At 51.0% G+C, this 19,522-nt stretch overlaps 1 protein-coding gene across 13 annotated transcripts in view; it reads right to left on the reverse strand.

Annotated features, from left to right (window-relative positions):
- The window catches only part of SIPA1L3 (signal induced proliferation associated 1 like 3), a 293,879-nt gene that overhangs the window by 14,296 nt on the left and 260,061 nt on the right, over nucleotides 1-19,522 (reverse strand). For 12 of the 13 annotated variants that reach the window (XM_074386413.1, XM_039465880.2, XM_003937435.4 and 9 more), the window contains 3 exons: nucleotides 13,868-14,089; nucleotides 2,186-2,351; nucleotides 781-1,024 (listed from right to left, as the gene is read on the reverse strand). In XM_074386413.1, the coding sequence (XP_074242514.1) occupies nucleotides 781-1,024; nucleotides 2,186-2,351; nucleotides 13,868-14,089 (632 nt within the window). The remainder of the gene's footprint in view (nucleotides 1-780; nucleotides 1,025-2,185; nucleotides 2,352-13,867; nucleotides 14,090-19,522) is intronic. The other variant, XM_039465884.2, reaches the window with a different exon arrangement.

The raw sequence follows: 19,522 nt of genomic DNA on the forward strand, positions 1-19,522 counted from the left end.
GTGCAGATGCTGTGTTATACAACACACCCAAAAAGCTCAGGGGGACCCTGCATGCAGCAGCACGCCAACACTCTGCCCCAGGCTGACACTGAGTAGGAAGAATACAGACCCCTAAACAGCCTCACGTCCCTCCAGGCCAGGTAGCACCACCCAGTGAACGTGGTGCAAACTTATGTATCTTTCAGTTTTGGGGGTTTTAGGAGGTAGACAAGGGGTTACAGGGTGCATCTGGGGCATGGCCAACTGCAGCTGGCTCGTGGCTTTTTATGGGGGTGGTGTGTGCACTACCTGTTCATGGGGGGGGTGTTAAATATTTGCTGGGTGATTAAGGAGTGGACAAGTCATACCCTGTACCCCCTGGAAGAGTGGCAAATGTTGGGGGAGCCAGGGAAGTAAATAAAATGCTCACGAAGCAAACCTCTTGGTGCTGGAACAGGTGGGAGGGTTGGGGAATGCTGGAGCAGCAGCTGGTCACCCCCCAACCCCAGGCCTGCACCCTGAGGGTGGACTTCCTCTCTGGTCCAGGGGACTCCAATCCTTGGGTGCTCCTGACTCCTAGGTGACCCTCTCATGCTTGGCCAATGATCCCTTGCTCCACGGGTGATACTCAGTGCCCCACCATCAGGCCCCCCGAAGCTCCTGTGAACCCTATTCCTCCCTCAGATGGTCCCGACACTGATGACCTTCAGCCTCTGACCTCCAGGTGAGCCTGTGCTCTGCTGTCCCCCACCTCCTGACCCCGGGGTAACTCCCGAGCCAGTCCTGGGGGCCCAGGCTCACATTTCTTCTCGGGAAAGCCACAGCCAGCAGCAGGAACAGTGCCAGGGCCGACGGGTGTGTGGGGGTGCTGGTGCTGGCGGCGTGCGGGCAGCGTGCTGGACGGGAAGGCGCAGGTGCTGGTGAAGAGCACATCGCTGGGCAGACCGGGCTCCAGGCCAGGAGGGCTGGCGAAGCTGGGCTCGCGGCGCCCGCTACATAGGCTCTCATCCGACAGCGTCCGCTGTAGGCCCTTCTGTGGCGACTGCTGTGGGACATGGGTGGGATGTGGGGGGCGGTCACGGACTGGGTCCTCAGAGGCACTGTACCCTCCAGGACACTGGTGGCGAGTCCTTAACCACCCAGCATCCATTTCTTTTTTAGAGACAGGGTCTTGCTCCATCACTCAGGCTGGGGTATAGTGGAGTGATCTTAGCTTACTATAGCCTTGACCTCCTAAGCTGAAGTAATCCTCCTATCTCAGCCTCCCAGGTAGCTGGGACCACAGGCGTGTGCCACTGCACTTGGCTAATTTTTAAAAATTTTTATAGAGATGGGGTCTCATTATATTGCCCAGGATGGTCTTCAACTCCTGGGCTCAAGTGATCCTCTCACTCTGGCCACCCAAAGTGCTAGGATTACAGGTGTGAGCCACCGCGCCTGGCCTTCTGCCTCTTTTCTGATCAAAGAGCTCCAGTTTCCCACTGGGAATGCCCACTCCCCAAACCCCTCCTCCAGCTCCGGGTAAGGGCCAGTGATCAAAGCCTGATGGGTTGGGGAAGGTGGTGTGAGCCAAGCTGGACCCGTAAGAGGCAGTGCTGGCACCCCTGTGGGTAGCACTGGGCTGATGTGCACTCTTCCCCCAGGGCTGTGGGCTGGTGGGACACAACTCTGGAGAGACTGCGGTCCATCTCAGTCCCCATAAAACAGCTCCTGCCTGGCAGTGAGGAGGAGCAGGGCAGGCCCGGCTGGGAGCGGAAGGGAAGTAGACACCGTGGAGGGTCCCTGGCGCCCGCTGTTCTTTTCCCCCATCCCTGAGTAACAAAAGCCTGAACTTCTCTGAGAGCCCCTGCTCTATTCTCAGTCCCTGTGGTTTCAGCATATGCAGCTGTTTCTAACCTGGGCTGGAGGAAGAAGGCATGAGGCCCAGGTCCCTCCAGTTGCACGAGGTTCTGGGTATGGGGTAGACTCCCACGTGCCTGCCTAGGCTGGTTATCCTGCGATTCCATCCCAGACCAATGTGCTGCCCTAACTCCCAGCCACCAGCCTATACCCCCAACAGGACTGGACTGGCAGATGCTGAGGGCTGGGGACACGATGGGAAGGAGCGGGAGCGACCTTGGGAAGCAAAGCCCTCCTCCCCACCAGCCCGGATCTGGGATCCCACTGGGAGCTGGGGGTTGTGAGTGAGGGATGTGACGCTACATACTCCTGAGTCTCTCTCCTGCTCCGGCCCCAGGTTGTCCATGATGATGAGTTTCTTCAGGTCATCCTCGATGGTGGATTTGTAGTTCTTCCGTGGCGATCGGAGGTCTCGGAGGGATGCCCTCAACCTCGGTTGTCCGAAGACGTTTTTGGTGTTCGTGTCCACCTGCCTGCAACAAGAGTGTCAGGGTCAGAGGGGAGTCAGGGAGGCTTCAGCCACTTCTCAAAGCTGTTTGGATTCAAGCAGGCTGGGATGCATGGGACGCATGGCCATGGCCCTCTCTCCTTCACCCAGCCAATGCGTGGCAGAGAGGGGCCTGGCTTCTTTCCTCCATTCCCTCATTCCATAAACATTTCCTGGGAACCATCAGAGTCTGCTGTGCTGTCCTGTCCCGGGCACTGGGGACACGGCCATTGGCACCAAGCTGGCAGCCAGTGGGGGAGGCCCACACTGAACACGTGCACAGAGACAGACCCCCTGTGTGAGGGGAGAGTCTTTTCTTTTTTTAGAGACAGGTTCTTGCTTTCTCCCTCAGGCTGGAGTGTGGCGGCACAATCACGGCTCATTGCAGCCTCCTGGGCCCAAGAGGCCTTCCTACCTCAGCCTCCCAAAGTGCTGGGACTGCAGACACGAGCCACCGTGCCAGGCCAAAAGAGAGAGAAGTGTTTGAAGAATAATAAAGCTGGGTAAATAGATGGGGATTGGCGGGGATCTGGGATGGCTTTTCTGAGGGGTGATGCCTGGGAAAGAGAGAGGGAGGAAGGGAGGGATGAAAAAAGGAAGGAAAGGAAGGAAGGAAAGAAGGAAAGAGAAAAAAGGAAGGAAGGAATCCAAATGGTAGAAGAGCATTCCAGGTGGAAGAAGACCACGTGTGCGTTGGGTGAAGTGGCTCATGCCTGTAATCTCAGCACTGTGGGAGGCCAAGGCAGGTGGATCACCTGAGGTCAGGAGTTCAAGACCAGCCTGGCCAACATGGCGAAACCTAGTCTCTACTAAAAATACAAAAATTAGCTGGGTGTGGTGGTGGGCACCTGTAGTCCCAGCTATTCGGGAGGCTGAGGCAGAAGAATTGCTTACGTCTGGGAGGTAGAGGTTGCAGGGAGCTGAGATCACACCACTGTACTCCAGCCTGGGCAGCCAAGCAAGACTCAGTCTTGCCATGGGGGAATGAAGCTAGTGAGTCTGAGTGAGGTGGCTGGTGGGGTGAGGTGGGTCAGGATGGGGTGAGTGAGGAGGGTGAGTGGTAGCAGGTGCGGTTTGGGAGGAGTCGAGGGCAGATCACCCTGGATCTTATAAGCCATAGTGGGGGCCTGGGATTGCATCTGGGGTCCTCTGAGGGCTCTGAGCTGGCAATCTGCACTTTAGAAGTCTCACTTGGGGCGTGGTGGGTGGTAAGGAAGCCCCTGCAGCTGTTCAGGTGAGAAGGGAGAGCAGCCCAGACCAGGAGCTTCCAGTTACAGAAAAGGGATGGGGTCTCAGAGTGAAAGTGCCCTGGGTCAGGGGCTGGGCCCTGTGGGCTAGGGCTGGGCTGTGGGGAGTGGGGCTCCAGGCTGGATGCTCCACGACCAGGCAGGGACCTCCCGAGCCTCACTTTCCTCATCTGTCACATGGGACTGTGGAGCTCACACAACACAGGACAGTTGAGGCACATGAACCCTGAGCAGGGGCCAGGTGCTATGACTGTCACCCTCACACTTGTCTGCTGGGCCTCCTGCTGCAGAAGGTAGCCTGTGAGCCAGGGTCACGCAGATTGCCACCCCTCCTTCAGCATTCCCAAAGCCAAGCTCACACTGTCTCCTGAATGCTCAGTGGCCTAAGGACCATGGAGGCACAGCCCGGAGTGAACACAGGGTGCCCTGGAGTGGACAGGCCTGGGGCTGAGTCCTGCTCTGTTCTGCTGTGGGACCTCTCTGACCCTTGGTTTCCTCATCTGGAAAACACATATGCCTCCTATTGTGGTGGTGGGGTTTGCTGCCAAGTGATTGGCCAGGCCCTGACATGGAGCAGGTGCCAGGAAGTGAGGGCAGCTCTTATAAGCGCTGACCTGAGGCTGAGGGCTGACCTGAGCTGCACACCTGCTACACTGACTGTCACCCTGGCTCATAGCTTTCTCCTGGCCAGGGCTGGCTCCCCTGTGTGCCCCTTCCCTCCACTCAGAGGCCCTCAGGGCCACGCTGACCTCCCTGCCTCCCCTTGCCTTCCGATTCCCGCCCAGCCTTTGGGCTCTGGTCTTTTCTCCAGTGGAAACTGGGAAAGCCGAGGCCCTGCTCCAAGGCATCAGTATACCCCAGGAAAGAGGATAAATACCGACTGCTCACAGGAGCACAACCCTCCCTACACACCAGACACCATCCCGAGGGCCCGCTGTTCAGTAACTTGTGAAATCCACACAGCAGCCCCCCTAGCTAGCCACTATCACGATCATCATTTTACAGATGAAAAATTGAGGCACGAGGAGGTTCTGGTAACTCCAGAACTCTGGCCCTGATGCCAGTCACTCTCTCATCACACTACCCTTCACTGTCGCTCATAGCGGCCACTGCACCTGCAACCGTTTTTCTTTCTTTCTTTTTTTTTTTTTTTGAGATGGAGTCTTGCTCTTGTTGCCCAGGCTGAAGTACAATGGCACAATCTCGGGTCACTGCAACCTCCGCCTCCTGGGCTCAAGTGATTCTCCCAACTAGCTGGGACTACAGTTGCCCACCACCACACCTGGCTAATTTTGATTTTTAGTAGAGATGCATCATGTTGGCCAGGCTGGTCTTGAACTTCTGACAGGTGATTCACCCACCTCAGCCTCCCAAAGTGCTATGCTGGGATTACAGGTATGTGCCACCATGCCCGGCCTGTGTCTCTCCCTATTGTCAGTCTACCCAGCAGAACGTGAACCATACCAGAGCAAGGCCTGGGTTTCCCTTGAAACACATATGCAGTTGTGTGTGTGTGCACACAAGCGTGTAAGATAGAGCGTCCTCTGTCACCCAGGCTGGAATGTAGTGGTGTGATCACAGCTCACTGTAGCCTCAACCTGCTGGGCTCAAGTGACCTTCTCACCCCAGCCTCCCAAGTAGCTAGGACTACAGGCGCATACCATTATACCCAGCTAATTTTTTTGTAGAGATGGAGTCCCACTATGTTGCCCATGCTGGTCTCAAACTCCTGGGCCCAAGCAATCCTTCTGCCTCAGCCTCCCAAAGTGCTGGGATTACAGGCGTGAGCCACTGTGCCCAGCTTATAAATTCATTTGATCCCCACCACAGCCATATGTGTTAAGCACTATTGGGATCCCATCTCATAGATGAGACAGTTAAGGTACAGAGAAGTTAAGCCATTTGTCCCAAGTCACACAGCCTGTGAGTGTAGGAATCGTGATTCAAATCAAGGCTGCCAGGCTGCAGAGCCTACCCACACCACTGCCAGGCTTGACTGTCACGTGTCTATCAGAGATGGCAAGAAAAAAACATGGTGTGGAGGACAGCCACAAAGGATTTAAAAATATGCTTCTGTCTGCAGATAACAATTTCTGGAAAAAACTACAAACCATGATGACCTCTGGGAGTTAGGAGTCTTAATGGAAGGTGGAAACATGGGACTTTTACTTTTCATCTGATATCCTTCTGAACTGTATAAATTTACTTAACCATAATCATATGTTATAGCAATAATAATAGTAAAAACTAGCTTAATAAAAGCCGATGCTTGGACTTTTTCATTCTATAACGTAAGAAAGAAAAAAAGAGTCTTTGAACCTGGAGAAGAAATAAGATGTCTTGGGTTCCCCAGGGTTTTAAAGACTGTGTTTCCTTTTTCTCTTTCTCAGCAGCCAGGCTTGGGATTTTAACAAAGGAAGGGTGAGTGGAGGGGCAGATTTTTTCCCCATCAGGTCATACTCCTCCCTAAATTAGAATTCCAGGTCTAGGGTAATGCTGGGTCTGTCAATATCAGGAAAGTGTATTCTCTGGGCAAATTAAAAGCTTTAGATCCAGAGAGAAACAGAGACAAAGAGAGACAGACACAAATCAAAAGGGGATTTCCCCACCCCTTTTGAGTTCACCATTTCCCAGAATGCCCTGCACAGGGGTGTGTGACTCAGCGCAGGGTTCACGATGGCCGTCTCCCTGGCCTTCAGCACCCCACCCCCAGCCAGAAAGGTGCACCGCCCACAGGCTCCCCTCAAGAGGAGCGTGCCAAGACCTCCTGGAAACATGAATAAAATGTGCTTGCTCTCTGCCCTAGCAGTCCTACTTCTGGAAACGTGTCCTTCAAAAGCCTCACATGGGTCCACGGTGCCACGTGTACACGGATGCTTCCCCGGGTCCGGTCTGTGGAGCAGACAGCAGCCCCCAGCTGTGCAAGGGCTGGTCCACCACCCAGAATCACACCCTCCAGAGACGCAGGCAGATGCACATGGCGTGCAGAGGCTCTCACAGATACGACGTCATGTGAAAAAAGAAATATGTACAGTGTGAAACCATTTTTAGAAAACTCACACACCGCTCAGCTGGTGCGCTGGAGTTTACCAAACTTGTTTTTAAGACTGGATACATGAGGGATTCACTTTTTTTTCTTTTCTTTTTTTTTTTTTTAGATCAAGTCTCTCTGTCACCCAGGCTGGAATGTAGTGGCACAATCTCAGTTCACTGCAATCTCTGCCTCCTGGGTTCAATTGATTCTCCTGCCTCAGCCTCCCAAGTAGCTGGGATTACAGGTGGGTGCCACCACGCCCGGCTAATTTTTTGTGTTTTTTTAGTAGGGATGGGGTTCCACCACGTTAGCCAGGATGGTCTCAATCTCCTGACCTCGTGATCCACCTGCTTCCGCCTTCCAAAGTGCTGGGATTACAGGCATGAGCCATTATGCACATCTCCACCCCCCCTTTTTTTTTTGAGACAGGGTCTTGCTCTGTCACTCAGGCTGGCATGCAGCGGTGTGATCTTGGCTCATTGCAACCTCTACCTTCTGGGTCCAAGTGATTCTCTGAGTAGCTGGGAGTACAGATGCCTGCCACCACGCCTGGCTAATTTTTGTGTTTTTGGTAGAGACAGGGTTTCACTAAGTTAGCCAGGATGGTCTTGAACTCCTGACGTCAAGTGATCTGCCCACCTCTGCCTCCCAAGTACTGGGATTACAGGCATGGGCCACTGCACCCAGCCAGGATTCATGTTCTTGGAGACAGGGTCTAGCTTAGTTGCCCAAACTGAAGTACAATGGTGCAATCACAGCTCACTGCAGCCTCCACCTCCTGGGCTCAAGCTATCTTCCCACCACACCTCCTAAGTAGGTAGGACTGTAGGCGCCACCATGCCTGGCTTTTTTTTTTTTTTTTTTAATGGACTTTTGCTCTTGTCTTCCAGGCTGGAGTGCAATGGCTTCATCTTGGCTCACTGCAACCTCCGCCTCCCGGGTTCAAGCAATTCCCCTGCCTCAGGCTCCCAAGTAGCTGGTATCACAGGTGCCTGCCACCATGCCTGGCTAATTTTCGTATTTTTAGTAGAGACAGCGTCTTACCATGTTGGCCAGGTTGCTCTTGAACACTCCTGACCTCAGGTGATCCACCTACCTCAGCCTCCCAAAGTGCTGGGATTACAGACATAAGCCATTGCATTTGGCCAAAAATGACGTCATTTTCTACACACGAATACAGAACCACTGCCAAGAGACTTATGTCAGGCACGGTGGCTCGTGCCTGCAATCCCAGCACTTTTGAAGGTGTAGGTGGGAGGATCACTTGAGCCCAGGAGTGTGGAGTGCAAGACCAGCCTGAGTAACACAGTGAGATGTCACCTCGACAAAAAGTGGAAAACTAGGTGGGTGTGGTGGTGGACTCCTAGCGGGCCAGCTACTCGGGAGGCCGAGGTAGGAGATCGCTTGAGCTCGGGAGGTTGACACTGCAGTCAGCTATGATGGCGCCATGGTACTCCAGCCTGGGTGACAAGAGAGCCTATCTTAAAGAAAAAAAAAAAAAGACTTCAAGAGAAAGAGCAAGTGAGGAAACAGCGCATATGCAGGAGGTGGCCACACTAATAAGCGGGGTGCGAGGGAAGCCCACGCAATCACGTGTGCACAGTCATGTTTGGATGTTTCTGGAAGGATGCAGAAATGAAACAGTGGTTGCGTCTGGGGAGGGAGCAGGATGGCTGGGAGCCAGGGTAGCAAGAGAGGCTGACTTTCTATTGCAAACCCTTTTTGTAGTATTTTGGTTTTTACCTTGTGTATGTTTTACCTTTCAAAACCTCAGTGATGAAAAGATCCTTCAGGTTGGGACTGGCGGTACTGGACATAATCTCTGATTTGCCTCTGTTGTCTAAATTTGGATTTTGGGTCCGGTGTGATGGCTCACACCTGTAATCCCAGCAGTCTGGGAGGCCAAGGTGGGCAGATCACTTGAGGTCAGGAGTTTGAGACAAGCCTGGCCAACATGGCGAAACCCCTTCTCTACTAAAAACACAAAAAATTAGCTGGGTGTGATGGGGGGGGGGAGCAGAGCCTGTAGTCCCAGCTTCTGGGGAGGCTGAGGCATGAGAATCACTCTGGGAGGCCAAGGCTGCGTGAGCCAAGATCATGCCACTGAACTCCAGCCTAGGTGTCAGAGTGATACCCTCTATAAAAAACAAAAAAAGGGACTCTGAGGGGTTAGGAGGAAGCAGGCAGCTGACAAGGGGGTTCCTGCCCTTGTCCCCAGGCTGTTCTGCCCTCTAATGGCTGGGACAAGGCAGGCTGATGAAACAGGAGTCCCAGGATGAAGGGGCTACAGGTGCCTGCCTGGGCCCTAGCATCAGCCAGGACCTGCAGCTCTAGAGACTTCTATGGCAGCTGCTCTCAGTCCCCATAGAATCTAGCCTCTCCATCCTTCAATGGGTCACTCTTCTGACAAACAAAGATTACACCCTAATGGAGGGGAAGCTGTTTCCTCCAAGAAGTCACTCCTCAGAAAATTGGAGCTACATCTTGGGTGCAAGTCTTCCGAGCTTGGGTCTCGGGTGATGAGATGCCCCATCAGTTACCTTACAGAGGCTGAATCCTGGTTCTGCTGCTCTGGCTCAGTGACTTGGACCACATACTTCTCTGAACTGTGCCTCAGTTCCCTCATCTGGAAATGGGGTAACCGTGATATCCCTCTTGTAGCATCACCAGGAGGATCAATGGGGCCAGGTCCACACAGCTCCCTGTGCTGGCTGTGGCCAAGGTCATTCCTCCAGGGATACACAGCCTCAGTCAAGGCCACTTTGGAATGTGTCTGAGGTCCCTGACCAGAATCAATGGAAAAGGAGGCAGAGACGTTTAGCAGACAGATTGGGTAATTACTCCTGGGAGGATGAGCTCATACGTGGTGACCTTATGAGGACAAACGACAAAACCAACAATTGTCACAGTTGTGGTGGTTAAACCTCAATTAAACGAGTGAGTTTAGGTAAGTGACTCGACCATTCTGTCCCTTAGTTTTTCTCAACTGGAAAACAGGATTCGAAGTTGCTACATTCATTGTTTGGCAGTGAGGACTGAACGCATTACTATAGGTGAGGGCTTGTAGGCTTGGCAGAGCAGGTATCCGTATATGCAGGCCAATATGTTGTACTTGTAAGTTCTTGTACCTTGGGATAAAATTTCAGTGACAGCACTGTACACAGATTAGAAAAAAAATGGCCGGACACGGTGGCTCACACCTGTAATCCCAGCACTTTGGGAGGCCGAGGCGGGTGAATCACAAGGTCAAGAGATCGAGACCATCCTGGTCAACATGGTGAAACCCTGTTGCTACTAAAAATACAAAAAATTAGCTGGGCATGGTGGCGCGTGCCTGTAATCCCAGCTACTCAGGAGGCTGAGACAGGAGAATTGCCTGAACCCAGGAGGTGGAGGTTGCAGTGAGCTGAGATCACATCGTTGCATTCCAGCCTGGGTAACAAGCAAAATTCCGTCTCAAAAAAAAAAAAAAAAAAAAAAGAAAAAAGAAAAAAAACAAGTTTAGGCCAGGTGCAGTGGCTCACAGTTGTAATTCCAATACTTTGGGAGGCCAAGGCAAGCCAATCACTTGAGCCCAGTAGTTTCAGACCAGCCCAGGCAACATGGCACAAGATCCCATCTCTGCAAAAAATACTAAAAAAATACAGGTTGCAAGCCACTGCATCTAGTTGTGATTTTTTAAGTGTATCTACAACTAAATAAATATTAAAAGGGGCCTGGTGTGGTGGCTCATGCCTGTAATCCCAGCAGTTTGGGAGACCGAGGCAGGTGGATTGCCTGAGGTCGGGAGTTCAAGACCAGCCTGACCAATATGATGAAATCCATCTCTACTAAAAACACAAAAATTAGCTGGGCGTGATGGCACACGCCTGTAGTCCCAGCTACTCAGGAGGCTGACGCAGGAGAACTGCATGAACTAGGGAGGCGGAGGACGCAGTGAGCAGAGATCACACCACTGCACTCCAGCCTGGGCGACAGACCGAGACTGTCTCAAAAATAAATAAGTAAATAAATATTAAAAGGAACTTTGAAACAATTTAATCTGTGTCCCCCTTATATGTGATATGTTTAGTTTACATGTTTATATACACATGTACAAGCCATCTCTGGATTTTATCACTGGGAAAGCTGTTGTTGAATAGGGCTGATGTCTCTCCGGGTGTATCTTCTGAGTACCTACTAAGTGTGTGGTCTGCGTGGGGTTCAGGGTGTCTGTGTTCCAGGCCCAGTGGGGGTGTCATAGAGGAAGCAGGTTGCCAGGGGAATGGCAGTCGCTGTGCCCTGGGACAGGTGCTGGGGAAGGGAGGAAGCACTGTGGTTGGTAGGGGGTGCCGAGCCTGGTGTGGGGGTTCAGAGAACTTCTCTAAGAAAGGTGTGTCTGTTAAGACCCGAGGAGGGTGGGACTGGGCCCTCACAGAAAGCCGTACTGAAGTACCAAGCCCCAGCATCTCCAAAGGTCACCTCATTTGGAGACAGGGTCTTTACCCACAGAGGTAGTCAAGTTAAAACAGGGTCATTAGCATAAACCCTAATCCCGTTGGACTGGTGTCCCTGCAGAAAGGGGAAATGCAGGCACAGACACAGGGAGAACGTTATGCGAAGCGGAGGCAGAGACAAGGCTGATGCATGTATGTGCCGACACCCACTGGGTGCTAGCAGGGAGGCCAGGAACAGATTCTCCCTCACCGCCCTTGGAGGGAACCACCCTGCCGATGCCTTGACCTCAGACTTCTGGCCTCCGCAACTGAGACGATACAGTTCTGTAGTTTAAGCCACTCAGTGTGGGTACTTTGTTACAGCAGCCCCAGCAAATTAACACGGGTGGGCAGGAGTGAGCCTGGAGTTGGGGTGAAGGTGGGGGGGTTCCAGGCAGACAAAGCAGTGTGCACGGGTAATTGTTGAGGAAGGTAACAGGGTTCAGCAGGGCCTGACTTGGGCCACAATGAAAAGTGAGGGTCTTACAGTATCTACTTATTGGGGTTGCCGTGAGAATCAAACAAGATCCATGGGTTTTGCGTGCATGATGGAACACACCCTGTGTGCTGGACATGTTACAAGTGCCTTGTGACCAAGACGGTGGCACCTGCTTTCCCATGGGGGATATGGGATGTGGAACAGAGTATAGTGCCATGGAATGATGGCCTGGGCTACTGAAGGCCAGGAGGACCTGTCTGAGGGAGTGGCATCAAGTCTTCTCGAGCCCTTGTCAGCTGCGCCCGAGAAGACTTGGAGGGAGCTCACTGCGGGCAGCAGTGAGAGCCAGTGCAAAGGCCCTGGGGTAGGCCTGGATGTGGAGAGTGTGAGGAGCAGCAAGAGGCCAGTGTGGCTGGAGCAGAGTGAGGAGGGGAGAGTGGATGGGAAGGAGCGCAGAGGTGAGGGGCAGATCGCCCAGGGTCTGAGCAGGAGTCTGGGCAAAGAACACGGCACCTGGTATAAAACGTGTGTAGTCAACGTGAGTCTCCATTATTAATCCCGGGAGCAGGGGGAGGCTGCTGAGGCTTTAAGCATCAGTCTAGTTTTCAGAATCCCCTCTGGCTCTCAGCATGAGCTCAGCACACTCGCCTGCTGATATCTCCAGGAACACCGTTTCTGTCCCATGACACATCTCTCCCCCCAAGCTCTGTGTCATCCCCCGATTGGAATGTCCCCATCTAGGTCATGAAAGATGACACTACAAAGAACAGGATGGAGGAGGGCAGAGCCCCTCACTCAAGAGACATGAGCCTTGGGCTCTGATCCAGGCTGCATCTCTCACCAGCTGTGTGACTCTGGGCCTCAGCTGCCTCATCTGTAAAAGGGGGAGGACAGGTCCACCCCATGGAGCTGTTGTGGGATCCAGTGAATTCATTCGCATCAAAACACTTGGAACTGAACCCAGATGTGGTGGGTGCTTAGGAAATGTTAGCTACTGTATCCTCCAATGAAAAACCTTTTTGCAATTGCATACTCCTCTCCTCTCACTTTAAAGCAAAATGCCCCAAATGAACTCTCATGCAGCTCCTCAATTCTGCCTCACCCTTTTCTCCTCAGAGAGGAGAGACCTCAAGAGACTTGTGGGAGGCTTAATACTATATAGTCAGTTCTCGGCTCAGCACTCGGGCCTGGGCCCTGCTCCCTCTCCCCAGGTCCGCCCTCCCTTGGCCCCAGCCCCAGCCTCAGCCCCGCCTCCATCCCTCCCCGCCTTCCTCCTGCCCCGCCTCCTTCACTGGCTTCTCACATTGGCTCAGCACCAAAGGGTTTCAGTCTCCGTCCCACACTTCTCCCCTATCCACATACGCCCTTCCTCAGGGGCTCTTCCAGCCTCACAGCTTCAGGCTGATTAACACCCAAAGTTCTCCCTCCAGCCTGACCTCTCTGCTGAATTCGGGATTCCTTACCCAAGGGCCTCCCCAACGCCTCCGTCCGGATGTCTCATGCACATCTCGAAGCGAAGCATCCAGCATTGAGCTCCTGCGCCTTCCCCACGCCTGCTCCCCACTCAAGGCAAGTCTATCCTCCAGGGTTCAAGACGCCGCATCATCCTCAACCCCTCTCTTTCTCTCACACCACATCCACCCTGCCAGCAAACCCGGTCTGCTCCATTTCAGATAATCTATCCGGAACCGCCCCCTTCTCACCCTCTCCGCCCCGCACCCTGCTCCCGCCCCCTCATCTCCGCCTGGACCACGAGACAGCAGCTCCTCCCTGCTCCTCGCAGGCTGTTCCGCACACGCAGCTACAGAGACCCTGGAATGCCCAATTTAGATCCTGCCCCTCCTCTGCTCCACGCCCTCCCATGGCTCCATCTCATTCAGGGCAGATGCCAAGCCCCTTCCACGTGGCCAGCAAGACTCCATGTTCTGTCCCCACACGCTCCCTGACCCTGATTCCAGCCACGTCGTCCTGCCCGCAGGTGACGGTGTCTCTCACTGTCTCAGGACCTCTGCAGCTGCTACTCCTTCTGCCTGGAGTGTTCCTCACCCAGATAGGGCACAGTGCTAACCACCATCGACCTACTACATGCTTCTCTGTTCATTCCATTTATTGCTGGTCACCCCAATTGGAATGCCAGCTCCCCAAGAGGGGTTCTCGCCTGTCCTCTTCGCAGCTGCAGACCCAGTGTGTATGCAGTGTGCTCACAGACGCCTGTGCAATGACAGCGTGTGGCATCACCCATTTTCCGCCCCAGAGACGCCCTAGTGTGGCTCTGGCGGGTGCCTTGCTGGACATCCAAGCACTTACTTCTTTGGGTCACTGAAGGGGAGTGGCCGTGGTGGGGGCTCCTCCGTCCTCTTCCACCCTGTTGGATGCTTATTGCGCACAGGCTGCTTGGAGAAGAAGGACTTGGGGACAGAGGCGGAGAGCTGGAAGGGGCTGGGCTGGGCCAGCTGGGAGGGCCGAGGAGTCTCTGCGCTGGCATTTTTGTAAACCTGAGCCGGGTATCCAACCCTGGAGCCCATGTCACTGCAAAGCAAAAATGAAAAGAGATAAAAAAACCAAATCCATTCCACATTTGGCAAGACAGAGCTACTGAAGTTTACTCTTGGGAATTGAAAAGTTCATTTGCACAAGAGAGACACAAATATATTACCACTGTGGAAAATTCCAACAATATGGAAGTCTATCTGCGGAAAAGGGAAGGCTGCCCGAGGATGGCCTTCTAGCACATTTGGTTCCTCTATGGGAATCTGAAACATTCACCCCGGCCTCCCTGGTACAACCAATGCAGCTCAAGGTGGGGATCCCACCTCCTGCACATCTCTAGAAGGAATCATGGCTTAGTTTGCTTTATTTCCTTTTTTTTTTTTTTTTTGAGACGGAGTTTTGCTCTTGCTACCCAGGCTGGAGTGCAGTGGCGCAATCTCGGCTCACCGCAACCTCTGCCTCCTGGGTTCAGGCAATTCTCCTGCCTCAGCCTCCTGGGATTACAGGCACGCGCCACCATGCCCAGCTAATTTTTTGTATTTTTAGTAGAGACTGGGTTTCACCATGTCGACCAGGATGGTCTTGATCTCTTGACCTCGTGATCCACCCGCCTCAGCCTCCCAAAGTGCGGGGATTATAGGCGTGAGCCACCGCGCCCGGCCCCTTTATTTCCTTCTTAATCTTTCTTTTTTTTTTTTGAGACAGAGTTCGCTCTTGTTACCTAGGCTGGAGTGCAATGGCGCGATCTGGCTCACCGCAACCTCCGCCTCCTGGGTTCAGGCAATTCGCCTGCCTCAGCCTCCTGAGTAGCTGAAATTACAGGCACGCGCCACCATGCCCAGCTAATTTTTTGTATTTTTAGTAGAGACAGGGTTTCACCATGTTGACCAGGATGGTCTCGATCTCTTGACCTTGTGATCCACCCGCCTCGGCCTCCCAAAGTGCTGGGATTACAGGCTTAAGCCACCACGCCTGGCCTAATCTTTCCCTTTTTTTTGAGACAGGGTCTCACTCTGTCACCCAGGCTGGAGTGCAGTGGCGTGATCTCAGCTCACTGCAGCCTTGACCTCCTAGCCTCAAGTGATCATTCCACCTCAGACTCCAAGTAGCTGAGACTACAGGCATGCCTGGCTAAATTTTGTAGAGATGGAGTTTCACTCTGTTTCCCAGGCTGGTCTTGAGCTTCTGGGCTCAAACAATCTGCCTGCCTTGGCCTCTCAAAGTGTTAGGATTACAGGTATGAGCCACTGCACCTGGCCCTTAACCTTCTTCTCTTTTTTTTTTTTTTGAGATGGAGTCTCATTCTGTTGCCCAGGCTGGAGTGCAGTGGCACCATCTCAGCTGACTGCATCCTCCATCTCCCGGGTTCAAGTGATTCTCCTGCCTCAGCCTCCCCAGTAGCTGGGATTACAGATGTGTGCCACCAAGCCCAGCTAAGTTTTTTGTATTATTAGTAGAGATAGTGTTTCACCATGTTGGCCAGGCTGGTCTCAAACTCCTAACCTCAAATGATCCACCTGCTTCAGCCTCCCAAAGTGTTGGGATTACAGGCTTGAGCCACTATGCCCGGCCAACCTTTTTCTATGTATCAAAAACATACACAAGTGTATATAATCAGAGAAAGGGGACTTTTTGGGGGGGGTGGGGTGGATTATTGGTATTTGTTTAAAGAGACAAGGTCTCGCTATGCTGCCCAGGCTGACCTTTAACTCCTGGGCTGAAGTGATCCTCCCACCTAAGCTTCCTAAGTAGCTGGGAACATGGGCATGTGCCATCACACCAGCTAGGATTATATATAAGTTAATAAATCCCTTTTGAGGGTCAATTTAGTAGTATTGCAGGATGGTACTTTTGACTATAGTCAAATGAGAAGACTGGCAAATCTCCCCAGTGAAGACAAAATTGACCACAACCAACCATTTCATTTAGTACTCTGAAAACTGACCAAACACATGACAATCTGAGAAGAATTTATGCCTGAGAAACTGCACTTGAGGCAAGAACAGAGGAAATTCATTGCACTTTGTCCTTTCCCCCACCCCTTCCCAGCTCAGTGAATGAAGAAGTTCTTCCGGAGCAGAACCTTTGGGACGGTATCAAGGGTACCAACATATGTGCAACAGGAGCTCTGGACGGAGAGGAGAGAAATGGCAGAAGAAATATTTGAAGAAATAATGGTTGGAAACTTCTCAAATCTGATGAAAAACATTATACATCTAAAAAGTGCAACAAATACCAAGTAGGAAGAACACAAAGAGATTCACACCTAGAAAAAGACTTGAAAGTTAAATGCCAAGATAAACATCTTGAAAGCATCAAGAGAAAGATGATTCATCACAGACAGAGGAGCATCAATACAATAAACAGGCCTGTAATCCCAGCACTTTGGGAGGCCGAGACAGGAAGATCACTTGAGCCCAGAAGTTTGGGAAACACAGTGAGATCCCATTTCTATAAAAAAGAAAAAAAAAATACAATTAACTGATTTCTCATTTAAAATAATAAAATAAAAATTTTTAAAGTGCTGAAAGAAAACAACCATTAACCAGGAATTCTATATTCAGCAAAACCATCCTTGAAAAATGAAGGCAACACAAAGATGTTCCTATATAAATAGAGACTGAGAATTTGTTGCTAGGACAGCTGCCTGATACAAAATAATTTAAAAATTGCTAATCCCAGCACTTTGGAAAGCCTAGGTGGGTGGATCACCTATCAGGAGTTTGAGACCAGCCTAGCCAACATGGTGAAATCCGGTCTGTACTAAAAATACAAAAATTAGCCAGGCGTGGTGGTGGGCACCTGTAATCTCAGCTACACAGGAGGCTGAGGCAGGAGAACTGCTTGAACCCGGGAGTCAGAGGTTGCAGTGAGCCGAGATCGTGCCACTGCACTCCAGCCAGGACAACAGAGTGAGATTCCATCTCAAAAAAAAAAAAAAAAGAGTCCTCAGGCTGAAAGAAATGACTCTAGATAATGACCTGAATCCGTAGACAGAAATGAATAGCCCAAGATGGCAAACTGTAGTTTAAAATAAGATTCCAGGCCAGGCACAGTGGCTCATGCCTGTAATCCCAGCACTTTGGGAGGCCGAGGTGGGTAGATCACGAGGTCAAGAGATAGAGACCATCCTGGTCAACATGGTGAAACCCCGTCTCTACTAAAAATACAAAAAATTAGCTGGGCATGGTGGCGCGTGCCTGTAATTTCAGCTACTCAGGAGGCTGAGGCAGGAGAATTGCCTGAATCCAGGAGGCAGAGGTTGCGGTGAGCCGAGATCGCGCCATTGCATTCCAACCTGGGTAACAAGGGCGAAACTCCGTCTCAAAAAAAAAAAAAAAAAAAAAAAAAAAAATGCTGGGTGCAGTGGCTCAAGCCTATAATCCCAGCACTTCGGGAGGCTGAAGCGGGCGGATCACAAGGTCAAGAGATCGAGACTATCCTGGCCAACATGGTGAAACCCCGTCTCTACTAAAAATACAAAAATTAGCTGGGTGTGGTGGTGTGCGCCTGTAATCCCAGCTACTCGGGAGGCTGAGGCAGGAGAATTGCTTGAACCCGGGAGGTGGAGGTTGCAGTGAGCTGAGATTGTGCCACTGCACTCCAGCCTAGCGCCTGGCGACAGAGTGAGACTCTGTCTCAAAAAAAAAATTTTAAAAATTAAAAAATAAGGCCGGGCGCGGTGGCTCAAGCCTGTAATCCCAGCACTTTGGGAGGCCGAGGCGGGTGGATCACAAGGTCGAGAGATCGAGACCAACCTGGTCAACATGGTGAAACCCCGTCTCTACTAAAAATACAAAAAATTAGCTGGGCATGGTGGCGCGTGCCTATAATCCCAGCTACTCAGGAGGCTGAGGCAGGAGAATTGCCTGAACCCAGGGGGCGGAGGTTGCGGTGAGCCGAGATCGTGCCATTGCACTCCAGCCTGGGTAACAAGAGCGAAACTCCATCTCAAAAAAAAAAAAAAAAAAAAAAAAAAAAAAAAAAAAAAAAAAAAAAAAAATTAAAAAATAAAATAAATAAATTAAATTAAATAAGATTCTAAGATTCTATAGATATATGCTTTCTTATTTCTTCTCTTAACTTCCTTAAAGATATAAGATGGCATAAAGTAACAATTATACTATACTACTAGGTTTATAACATAGATGGTTATAATATATATGATAAACACAGCACAAAAAAGGGAGAAGGAAATAGGACAATATTGAATAAATGTTTTATATTTTATTGGAATTTAGTATTGACCTGAATTTCACTGATAGATGCACATTATAATAACTAAAAAGATAGTTAAACAAGAATTCAAATATCATACTAAGTTATATTTATTTATTTATTTATTTATTTATTTAATTTTTGAGGCAGAGTCTCATGGTCACCTCAGCTGGAGGGCAGCAGCACAACCTCGGCCCACTGCAACCTCCGCTTCCCTGGTTCAAGTGATTTTCCTGTCTCAGCCTCCTGAGTAGCTGGGATTACAGGTGCATGCCACCACACCTGGCTAATTTTTATATTTTTAGTAGAGACAGGGTTTCACCATGTTGGCTAGGCTGGTCTTAAACTTCTGGCCTCACATGATCCACCCGCCTCAGCCTCCCAAGGTGCTGAGATCACAGGTTTGAACCACTGCACTCTGCCACAAGCATATCCTTATAATAAAAAACTGTGCAGTCAGTGCGAAGAAAGAGGTCAATCTGTTGATGTATGAGGACAGATGGTCTGAGCTATAGTAAATGGAAACAACGCATGGTAGAAAACATGATTTTGTGTTCTTAAGAGGAAGAATACATACATATTACACACACACACGTATATATGTGGAGAAAAAAAGAAATTTTTAAAAAGCCACTGTGTATCATCCAAGGTTAAGGGTTAAGTGGTATATTTGAAAGAACTGCGTTGGTAAAGGTTTAGAGAATAGTCTCTGGAGGAGTGTACACCAATGGATTATCTCTGGAAGTAGTAATGATGCCAAATATGTGGAGAATAAAAGTCAAATTAAGCTGGGCATAGTGGCACATGCCTGTAGTCCCAGCTACTTGGGAGGTTGAGGTGGGAGAATTACTTGTACCCAGGAGTTTGAGGCTGCAGTGAGGTACGACTGTGCCGCTGTATTCCAGCTTGGGTGACAGAGAAAGTCTCCATCACTAAAAAACAAATAACCAAAACCCTAAAAAATCAAACTGAACTATATAAATGGCACTGGGTGAAAAGGAAGCGGCCAGCCAGGCAAGGTGGCTCATGTGTCATAATCGCAGCACTTTGGGAGGCTGAGGGGAGTGGATCACCTGAGGTCAGGAGTTCGAAACTAGCCAGGCCAACACGGCAAAACCCCGTCTGTGCTAAAAATACAAAAAAGAAAAAAATTAGCCAGGTGTGGTGATGTGCACCTGTAATCCCAGCTACTCAGGGAGTCAGCCTGGAGGAGTAAGTTTTAGTGATTTGCTGCACAGCACCGTGACCAAAGCG

Source organism: Saimiri boliviensis, chromosome 14 (genome assembly GCF_048565385.1).
Source record: "Saimiri boliviensis isolate mSaiBol1 chromosome 14, mSaiBol1.pri, whole genome shotgun sequence".
NCBI classification, from domain to species: Eukaryota; Metazoa; Chordata; class Mammalia; order Primates; family Cebidae; genus Saimiri; species Saimiri boliviensis.